General features: G+C 43.7%; 1 protein-coding gene across 3 annotated transcripts in view; it reads left to right on the top strand.

Moving 5' to 3' along the window:
• The first annotated feature begins 2,337 nt into the window (after window positions 1-2,337).
• Window positions 2,338-11,315, top strand: part of baiap2l1b (BAR/IMD domain containing adaptor protein 2 like 1b) — a 25,538-nt gene continuing 16,560 nt past the window's right edge. The window contains exons 1-3 of one of the 3 annotated variants that reach the window (XM_047328066.1): window positions 2,338-2,725; window positions 4,443-4,518; window positions 4,817-4,903. In XM_047328066.1, coding sequence (XP_047184022.1) covers window positions 2,675-2,725; window positions 4,443-4,518; window positions 4,817-4,903 — 214 coding nt within the window. In that variant the 5' untranslated portion in view covers window positions 2,338-2,674. The remainder of the gene's footprint in view (window positions 2,726-4,442; window positions 4,519-4,816; window positions 4,904-11,315) is intronic. The other 2 variants (XM_035615426.2, XM_035615427.2) reach the window with 2 other exon arrangements.

Here is an 11,315-nt window from a genome sequence, read left to right as displayed (position 1 = left end):
CAACATGCAGTGCAAACGTCTCATTTTTCTTCCCCTTCTCTTTCTCTGCCTGGGCCCCGAGCCAATGCCAGCAACATGTTCTTTCTTTTTATATAGTTGTTGAAAAAATTGAAAGTTCCTTCGGATGTGTTCGTGAAAGCAAGAACTTACTTTTCAGCCCCTCCGATACCTTCAGTGACGTTTGATGATCATAATTCTTTATTCGCTATAATATTCCGTTGGTATTGATTACTGCCTGCAGGAGCGCATCGCAGTGGGAGGTGGTCAGGGCGGCCATGACGCGGGAGCTGACTGCAAGTCAGGGAGAAGCAGAAAGACCGCTCACATGCCTCGGACACTGATTGTGTTGTGTGTGCCACCGTGCGGCATTTTGAGGGCTAAAAGCGGCGATACGTGTTCATAGCCTGGGGCCACAACCCCTCATTTTACATTCGGCTCCTTTTGTTGCTCTCCGTGGCTGCGGGGAGATAAACAAAGTTTTAACATCAAATGACATTTACCGAGCAAAGAGCTAGCATATTTGCTCTCTCGGTTGATACTTGTGATATTTGCAATCGCTTTGTTTGATTGGTCGGCAAGACAAATCCAAAATCCAAGTCCAAATACGACAAAAAGTGCAAAGCCTATTTGAGCCGATGTATTGGTATATTTATTATGTCAGCTTATAATAAAATATAGATATATAAATATTCAGCGTATCACTGACACTGAAATGTGAAAAGTGGATGTTTATACATGGAGGAAAAAACCCACAAAATTGTGGGGTATTTACATTTATAAACAAGTCAAATGTGTGAATGTGTATTTTGTGTCTCAATGGCTATGAAGCTTCTGTCAGCTCGAGAGAGTATTAGCTGAGCATGAGGGACATCTAGTGGCAAATCACGAAGCTTCCTCCGGTGCACTTCTCACTCTTCATGTCAGAAACACTGTCACTGTTCTACATGCTGTTGGTTGTGAAACATAACGGGCCCTGTATTCAAAGCTCATCATTTAATAAAGTGTCACTGGAGTTGCCTCCTCGAAGAACCAGGTACGTCATCATAGAAATATCATCACTGCCACATCGAAATGGTTTCTCCCGACCAGGAGGAGCACGTTTGGCCTTGTGAACTTGTTCGAATAAAACTTATCACAGTCTCATAACTTTACCTAAGTCCTCGTTATTAGAGAGCCGACACATTGCTAGTGCAGGATAATCTGACACAAATGTCAATTTCCCCACATATATGATTGTTATTTAATAGTATGCCATTTGTCACCCCATGATAATATATGACTATTGTCATCACTGGTTTGCCTGTGAATACCTTTTTATCATTAAACATTTGTGAATAAAGTTCTACATGTATGCTTAAAGATATATAATGAAGGACATGGAAGTGCAGGTTATGCAGCCTGCTATTTAAAGTAATCCGTTATCTGAAAAGCCATATTGTTAATTTGTATCACCTTCGCCGTTGACAAGAGTAATATAGATAATATATCATTTTCAGAGAGTTACAACTTTCTATTATCTGATATTCACATGGATTACTTCCTTAATCTTTGCATAAGGTCTAACAGCAATAAAAACCTTCAAAGAGCTGTTTGGGGTTTAAGACTTGGTTCTGAGGGTAATGGTTAGGATTGGGGTTAGGCATTTAGTTGTGATGGTAAAAGTTAGATTAAGGGGCATGGGAAAGTATTGTACCAATGAGTGTCCTCACTACGATTGAAGTACATGACGAGGGTGTGTGTGTGTGTGTGCGTGTCATCATTGTGTTACTTGCCTCCAGGGAGCGCCCGTCTCCAGTATAAATGTAGTCCATCGTCCACCTTTTTTTTCTTACCTGCCTGTGTCAAGTCGACGGAGAGGGTTCATAACCGCAACCGGAACGTGTCCTTCAAAATAAAAGCACAAAATGGCACCTCACAAGAAGTGACACCAGATGTAAACACAGACATCTACCCGGAAGTATCTAAGTAACTCCAAATACTAAAGAATGACACAAAAAGGCAGCTGAAGCATGTATTGCCATTAAAAGTTGTGTCGAAATGTTGACTGAGGTTGTATCCCTTAAGGGCTAAAAAAAATAATAAAAAAGTGTATATTAAAAAATCAAAAATGTATAAAAAGATCCGCATTTTAACTCAGCAAGTCGACACATTTCAGATCCATGTTCATACTTTTCTCAAAAGGAGTCGACACAGCAGCCCACGATTTGAGCGGCAAATCCCTTTATTTTGAAAATGCATTGAACCGAAAAACGCGCGCGCGCGACCGCGTGTGTGTGTGCGCGCGCGCGTGTGTGTGTGTGTGTGTGTGTGAGAGCTTGACGCGCGTCCCCCGGTTCCCACCTCCCCGGGCCTCCTCCCCTCCGGGGAACTAACCACCTACAAGTTTGACAGCTCCGCTTCGTGCGCCGCTCACACGCAGCAGCAGCAGCAGCAGCAGCAGCAGGAGCGACTGTCCTCCTCATTCCTCTCTTTCTATCTACAGTGCTCTTGTTGTTGTCGTCCGGGTGTGTGTGTGTGTGTGTGCGTGTGTGCGTCTCGCGTCTCCTGCCGTGCTATGAGGAATTTCATGTGTCCGTAGGTTTTGGTCACTTCTTTTTCTTTTCTTTTCTTTTTTTTGCGTCGCTGTAGTTTTCGTCCCTCTTCCTTCTGTCGGGGCGTCGTGAGGGATCTGAACATGTCGAAGGGCGCGGAGGAGGTGAACAGGCTCACTGAGAGTACATACAAGGTGGGTGGGAAAGCAACAGGTGAAAGAAACAACTTGGTTCATCTACGTGTCTGTTGGAACTGATCCACCTGCTGTGGGCCACTTGAACTTTCCCTCGTCAAACAGTGGCCACTTCTACCAGCTGATCCTCTAAATATTCCTCTTTTTATTTATTTTATTTTTGACCTAGTCTCACTTTATTCAGGGAGCTGTTTGAATATCTACTGGTCCCATCCATCAAAGATTGAGTGATGGGTGAAGTCAATCTGGAATCAGGATATATATATATATATATATATATATATATATATATATATATATATATATATATATATATATATATATATATATGATTTAATACAAGTCATAATAATGTAGCATGTTTTTAAAATGAATTCCAATATTGTAATATATATATATATAATTTTAAATGAGTGAGTGGGGTTCTATAGACTGTCTTAAACTGACTGTTAGGTGAGTTTCAGTCTCAGGTTTTCCAGAGCCATCAGCCGCACCCTGTACAGGAGGAGTGCCATTTCTCCTCGACACCTTGGCCCTGCGGTTGATCAGCATCATTGTGTTCGAGCTGCTCTGTAATGTTCTCTGGCAATCGGGTGTCATCCCGCTAGTTAACCTCAACATATTCGCTGCATATAAGTGGATCTAACCAAAAGAAACGGACGGGAAGCCACCCCGTTCACTAAATCCCCACCGAAAGAGTTATCACACTGTGCACACACGGCACTCCACAGGTGGGACAGAAAAAAAAGGTGTGTGTACACCCGCACACACACAAAAGAAAAGGCTTTTTCTCACATACATTTATCCGTCTTGAGCAGTTCCAGTCTGCTGCTCCTCCCGGAGCAGCCCCCACCGCTCCTTGGTGTGATGAAATGCAGGAAAAAGAGTCCAGGTTTAATAATTTAGCTGGCTGAGTGTGCTGTGTGGTAAGATTATACAGCGAGCTCCTCCGGCTTGCAGCTATAATCAACAGTTGTCAAGGGCACCCAGAGTACCGCACGTTTACACGAGTTAAGAAGCGAACGAGGGCAAACTTATCAGTTATTCCACCGGTTAACATTCTGAAATTAGTGTCATTTCTTAAGTGTGATGCTATCAGAGTTATCTGTGGCGGACATGTCACCCAACAACACTGGATGAGTCCTGGATTGATCAGCCACTTCTGATACAGACCTTTGTCATTTCACGCACTATGGACTTTGCAAAGACGTCGTCCTCTCACAGTCGTCACCGAGGTAGACGAGATATGGAGAGAGAGAGAGAGAGAGAGAGAGAGAGAATAGCCGAATGATTTGCATTATTACAGAGATAAGCGCTCAGCCCAGGTCATGATTATGGATGATAGTTGCGCTGTGTGGGATTGATCAGGGCATGTTAAGAATGGATAGATTGGGCTTACGCTGGTCGTTGTCCATCTTTAAAACCCAAGGATTGGAATTGTGCTGGAAACATCTTACATACTTATGTTTTTGTTTTATTCTTGGTTTTGTTTCTTCTCATTCTTTTCTCCGTCCTGTCTTTCGTTCTTCAGCTTCTGTGTCATTTGCTTGTTTCCACTTAGATTAAGTTTTGCCCAAAGGTCCCAGGTCTGAGCTGCTGTTAATGAATAGTCAGCAGGGTTTAACACAAGTGTTTCATTCCTCCACATCAACAAAAAAAACAAAACCTTATGTCAAATTATTGAAAAAACTGTATCACCTGTTTTGTTTCCACGCAGAATGTGATGGATCAATTCAACCCAGGACTGAGGAACCTGGTCAACCTGGGCAAGAACTATGAGAAATCAGTGGCCGGTGAGTATTTTTAACAACATCAATAAACATTCTTAGTAAGTTAGAGGTTAGAAAAAGGCCAACTAGTTGGCTGAAGGGTGTCAGGAAGGACATAAGTATTTCATTGCTGAGCTGATGTACTTCATTTATCCACTTCATTATCAGAGCTTTGTTTGGGGTTCAGGTGTACCAGGTCAAATATTAGTATGTAGTTGTATTAGAATATTATTGGTGTGAAGTGGTCCTTAACATTAGGGAGTACCTATTTTTTCCTAAACTATCCTGACAAACATTAATGATCATTTTATCATTTTCCCAGCTATGACCCTGGCGGGAAAGTTGTATTTTGATGCAATGTCTAAGATTGGGGAGAATGCTGCAGTGTCTCCTGTCTCCAGAGAATTAGGTAAGTTTCCATGTTGCCCTGTGCTCTGGCTCTCTTCTGGGATAAACCAGGGGGGAGAAAACCGCAGACTGTGGCGATCATTCTTGCTTTCCTTAAGTAGTTGTTTATCTCACTTGGGTCTCAGAGGAATGTACTGCAGTATTTGTTTCCAGGAGTTCTTTAGACCATGTCTGTGAATTTGCAGGATTAGCAGACAGACAAGAGCTGTTTTCAGACGTGAAATATGTCCAGACAATTTGGGTGCACACATTGTCCGGAGTTTGCCGTTGGAGATTGACCAGGTTAGACATGTTCACACAGCAGCAGGAACATTTCCGGAATATTCAGCCGAAGAGCCGCCCATTCGCTCGCTCCGGAGGTTTTCCAGCTGTATTCTCACATGGGCTCACTCAGGGGGCTGGCAGGAAAAGTTTTCCGAAAGTGTCTGCAGAAACATTTGCGTTCTCACATACAGCCCCTTCAGAAAAGTTCAAGAAACTGTCCAGACTTCAGCGCATGTCTGAAAGCAGACATTTAGTTACTCGATATAAATGCTGTAACAATAATTGCAAATATTTGCCCACCTTTATTCTCCAGCCCGATTGGACCTGGCTTTGTGAGAAAACAAAAGTCTGGAAAAATATCCATGCAAAGCCTTGAAATTAATTTGATAATATTCACTGTTGCATGATGTGAAAGTCGTTGTGACTTTTTTCACTGTCAACTCTTCTTGTTGTCTTTGAAATACACAACTCAGTGGGCTCTGTAGCCTGAGCACAGCGGCCGGTCTGCTTTGATCAATGCCACCACGGCCCTTGTGATGGATGCACCACTGCGTGTGTGACAACCTTTTAGAAGAAAAAGAAAAAGTGTGACAAAGATTTTGTTTGGTTCGAGCCAAGCTCCCCAGGCTTCAGCTCCTAGAAGCTCATTTGCAGTCCAAAGAGGTCTGGCATCCTAACCCGTCGTCACTGGAGGCACACTTTGATTTAACCACTGTATGTCTCGCAACTCCCCTGCTGATTAGGAGCAGAGCTGCTAATTAAATCCACCGGCACAATGGGAAGACCCGCCTGGGGAGGAAAGTCATTTTCCATCCCAATAAATCAAGCCACCAGCCCCAACCTCCCTCTTGTGTAGACTTGAATGGTTGCTGTAAAAGTTTGCAATCTGCCCCATAAAGAAAAAATAGCTGGTCCACAAGATTTAATTGTGCAAAACGGTACGATTACCAATCCATCTCTAAGCCTAAATTTCACAAGTGGTTGATAACTGTTTGTAGATCTGAATATTGAATTTGGGCTGTGACTCATGTGTTCACTGTGGACAGACGTATTTCATTACATGTGTAAACACTGTCACATGGCAGAAGCACTGGGGTCTGGCAGCCATAGGTCTATGAAATGTGTTCAGTGCGCTGGTGATAACACCTCTCGAGCTGCTTTCAGACACGCACCGAAGTCTGGACAGTTTCCTGCAATTTTTCCATTGAGGCTTTATGTGAGAACCCAAAAGTGATGCTGTTGTGAACGCGTCTGACTCGGGACGGTCTCCTGCTGCTCTCTTCGTATGTGAACGGCAAACTCCAGAAAATGTTTGGCTTCCAATTTTTCCGGAGTACGGATGTCTGAAAAACGGTTTTCTAAAAATTTAGACTGGCATTTCATGGCACAAAACTGTCTAAGCAGGCAGATTAGTTCCAACAGATTTCCCCTTTGATCTTTAACTTTGGATGCAAAGTTGTTGTGGGAGGATAGTGATCGGAGCAGTGGAGGTTCGCTCTCCTTGAGTAAAGAGGAAATGAGGGTAGTGAGACAAACAAACTTATTATATTCCGCGTCCATTTAGATTTTTCAATTTCAAATGTTCACCAAATTATCACCCGTTTAAATTTTCAAAATAAGTACAGCGCAATCCCCATTAGAAAATAAACCAGAAATGTTAAGGCATAACATAGACATGGCCAAGAGAGAGAGAGAGAGAGAGAGAGGAAAAACAGAAGAACAGTTTTGTGTAGGGTGAAGTCATGATGTCCAGGCTGAGTCACACCCACCCCTGACCTGTGGATACACTCCAGCACCCACTAATCCCCGTATGGGATAGTCAGACAGAGGGAGAGAGAGAGAGAGAGAGACAGTGTGGTCTCATGACGGATCAGTTTAGTCTGAGTCATTACGGGGGATTATGTTGAGCAGGGAGTGATTAAATACACACTGCACACAGTCATCTCATCTACGCAGGCCTGTGAACCTCGATGCATTGTTACTGTGATGTGCACTTCGCGTCCCTATAACCCGCCACAATGTCCAACCTGTGACACTAGATGCTGTCAGGACTTTCAGGACTGCGATAAGGTCCCTGCACCTCGCCTCTGCACCCTGCTCGTGGACGTGGTGATCTGCCCCGTCAGAAACCTGAGCTCCACTGATGCGTAGCTTACCAGAAACCTGATACTCTTGAGAGGCATTGGAGGACTGCTGCACCTCATCCTCCTATACCTTCTTCCTTTAGTTCCTCTAGTCTCCTTCCTTCTTCCTACTCCTCCTCCTCTGCCAAAGGTCAAATTCCCATTGTTATGTCATTCAGGAAGTCAGGTATCTGACTTGCTTCATTCTTTGGTCAAACAAGGAAGAAGAACTGAGGTCTGAGGGTTAAGGTTGTAGAGACCCAGGAGAGACCCAGGATGTAGAGACCCGTCTCGTTTTTAGACTTTGCTGTATTCTTGTCTTGATATCTTGTAAGTGTGTTTGAGGTGAAACAAAGTCTCAGCCTGTGTGGATGTGAGCATTTCGCTGTCCTCGTGGAATTTAATCCTTTCCAGTTATGTCTTTTTACGGCACACACACACACACACACACACACACACACACACACACACACACACACACACACACACACACACACACACACACACACACACACACAGTGTCCTTTAATGGCCCAGCCCTTCAAATGGCATCAGGCCCACTTTATATAATCTAAGCAGGTTTGCATGGTGTGTCAGGTGGCTGTCGCCAATGCCAAGAGTATTTTGTGCACAGTCCAAACAGTGCAAGAACAGTGGGCCGCTTTGCATGCTACCATAGTTTTGAAAATCAGGAAGGTTGTTTTCGTTGTTTCTATTTTTATTTTCTTTATTTTTCTTTACTTGCTTGTCCTTTTTCTCTCTACAAAAGAAGCAAAGACCTTTTTAACCCTATAGGACGCAGACACACACACACACACACACACACACACACACACACACACACACACACACACACACACACACACACTCTCTCTCTCTGATTAGAATGACACATTAGCGACAGGCTTATGAAAAATGGCGATACAGGTTTTTTTTCAGATTGCACAGGGCACCAGTCAGGATTGTCAAATGTCCTTATCTGTTAATCTGACGATTATTTTCTCAATGGATGGATTAGTTTTTTGGTCCATAAAGTGGTGGAAAATGACGATCGTTTTTCCCCAAACCCCAAGATGATGTTTTGTTTTCTTTCACAAACCAAAGATATTCAGTTTACTGTCATAGACGACCAAAAACAGAGAATTTGTCGGCAATGACTAACTGATTTATATCCCCAAATGTTGTTCAAACGTCACACACTTTGCTAAAACACAAAATGAAAGCAACAGTACCCAAAGGACAAGTCTTAACTGTAGATGATCCTCTGGGTTTCAAATAACTCGACCACTTTCACAGGGCACGATAGCAGCGTGGCAGCATTTCTTAAATTTAGAAAAACCATTCCACATTGTTACATTTGCGCACGGCTTCACTTCTCCCGCTCGCTGCATCGTCCGATGCTCCTCATTGTGTCTGAGTAGCAGTGCATGTGAAACGGCCTCCACGGGGCTCACTGCGCGCAGCCTTGACTCCAGACTTTCACGTCCTGGGTAAACAGGGCTGGAGGCTGCAGCCTGTCTTTCATCGTCTGGGCTCGCCTCGGCTTGGTTTTGTTAGCTAATGGTGGAGCACTGCTCCCGTTGTTGTCCACATCGTGACACACTTTTGCCCTCACACCTTGCTCCATTGTGCGCGCCCGTCGCCCCGGCAACGTTTCGTGCCGATTGTGTCAACAATGAACAAAGGACGGCGAACTGCGGGAGAAGGACCGTTGATCCCCCGGTGACGCTACTCTGAGTCGTCTGTGTGCAATCGGCTTCATGGCACATTTGCACTGGCGTTATCCAGATACAGTGATACGTTGATGACTCATAACTTTTGTGTCCCACAAATAAACCAGTCTGTCGGGTATTTGACTCAGTTCCGCGCCTGCTCACTTCGGTAAGACGACGTTGTACATATTGTGAGATAAGTGGACTTAGTTCTAGGAAGTTAGCCTGTTCATTTTTGTTCCTTCTCTATTTCTCCTTTTTTCTGTCCAGCACACGTTTCATTCCTTTTTTTTTCCAATATTACCTTTTCCTTGCCCTTTTCTGCCTCACTATAACACACGATATTCTTTTCCCTCTCCTCCCCTCCCACCTACCTCTCTCGCACTGTGAAAGGGCAGATTTATTGGGTTGATCCGTTCGCCCCTTTATCTGCTGAGCTGTTTGAACCGTGCCACTGTACAAAGGGCCACGACGCCGTAGGGCAGGGTGGAGCAGGTAAGGTGAGGGTGGAGCAGAGTGGGGAAGGGCAGTGTGTACATGCTGATGAATGTACAGGTCATGGTGAGGCATCAGACTGGCAGCCTATTGGACTTCAGTCAGGAATCTTTGCAGTAAACTTTAACACGTCAGAGGGTTGTTGAGTAAAGACAACTGGATTGGGGTTTTTTTCACCCCTGCTGATGGAATTACACCTTTTTTAAATATCGATTTTAAGGTAGATTTGATTCTCAGGGAATTGCTGTCATGGCTAAAGTACGGCTGTTTCCTCTTACTGACCTTCCGTGAGGTTTGTGTAGGCGGTTCCTTTTGTTTATGTCTGAAGCAGCAGCCACTGTATGTGTGGAACAGTGGAAACTGCAGTACAGCTGTACTGCTTTGTGGATACTGGAAGAATGCCTTGTGTCGTGACGTTCACTCACTGTACACGGGAAATGAATTCCTATGGGGAAAGATAATCGCGGGGGAAAAAAGTCACAACACGCACTCCGGAGTTCCCTCTCACTCTCCACATCCTGCAGTCATATCTGAGATGTTGATCTAATGGTAGACGAGACAGTTTTTCTGTCCTGTAATATATCCGATATATTGAAAATATATCCAACATTTTCATTATGTATTGTACGCATCTCCCTGAAAGGGAATGTCTTCCCCATTATTTGCTGATTTATAGGTTAGAAACACAATTTCTTTCTTTTTTTGGACTACAGGAAGTTGTGAAAGCTGCTGCAGATTTGCAGATTCTCCATCATTGTTTCTCTTTTGCCTTCTGCAATAAAGTAATTGCCCCGTCTGCTCTTAGACGTGTTATCAGATCCATTGGTCCAGTACTCAGACTACTCAAATACGTTTTAGTCCGGGACCTCTAGGTTCATTTTCGATTTCCAAGAGGAAGTTACCAACGGACGCAGACGAATCATGAGACGTCTGTTTAGCGATGTGAAAAATGTCAACAAAGTGTACAGTGAACAGAGATGTGTGCGAACGAGTGTTGCCGTTTTTTGTGGGAGAAATTTGAAAATATCGGGTACTTTAAGTCAAATGCTCGTTCGTTAGCGGCAGCCTTGGTTGTTTTCAGAAGTCGCTTCCGTCTGCGTCGTGGCGCAAAACCCGCCCATTAACTGATAATCGGTCATGATTGGACTGGCGAGTGAAATCACTTCCCAATGGAGGGGATCCAGACCGTATTCTGGCAGAGCAAATGTAAATGAGCTCCCAGAATTCGTCTGGGTCCCGGGCTAGGGTTCAATATTATTAAGGTAGTAATCTGACAAAGGTCTTTGGCTACTATATACTCAAGTGTATGTATATGTTCAGGAAATTGTGTGGTGCTGGTTTTTATATTATTATTATTATCATACCTGTAAGATACCCAAAGTACTGTGAATGTACTTTGGATATTTGTGATTAATATATTCAAGATTGAGGGTGCCACGTTCTGTAGCTGGCAGCTCTATGGGAAATGTAATTACAATTTTCCAAATAATTATTGCATTGCATAATCCTAATTTGATTGCTTTGTGTGGAACATGCAAAGAGAGAAGGTTATAATTTGTGGCTGCATTCCCTCTGAGCTCCTTTTGATTAGCTGAGCAGTAGGTGGTCCAGTTTTTCTGGTCCAGGCGCATGTAACTTTTTTTTCCTTTGTCGCAGCGAAGGAAGCCCTGTGGAACATAATCTGTAGCTGGTGACACTTTGATTGTTTTTGAGGTTCACAAAAATGACTGATCATTTCACAGCAACATTGCGATCATTGTTATCATACACCGTTGTCAGTGTTGCACAATGTCTTCATATGACACCATCCTTTCTGTTC

This window comes from Scophthalmus maximus, chromosome 17, assembly GCF_022379125.1.
Source record: "Scophthalmus maximus strain ysfricsl-2021 chromosome 17, ASM2237912v1, whole genome shotgun sequence".
NCBI lineage: Eukaryota > Metazoa > Chordata > Actinopteri > Pleuronectiformes > Scophthalmidae > Scophthalmus > Scophthalmus maximus.
This window is presented reverse-complemented; position numbering and strand designations above follow the sequence as displayed.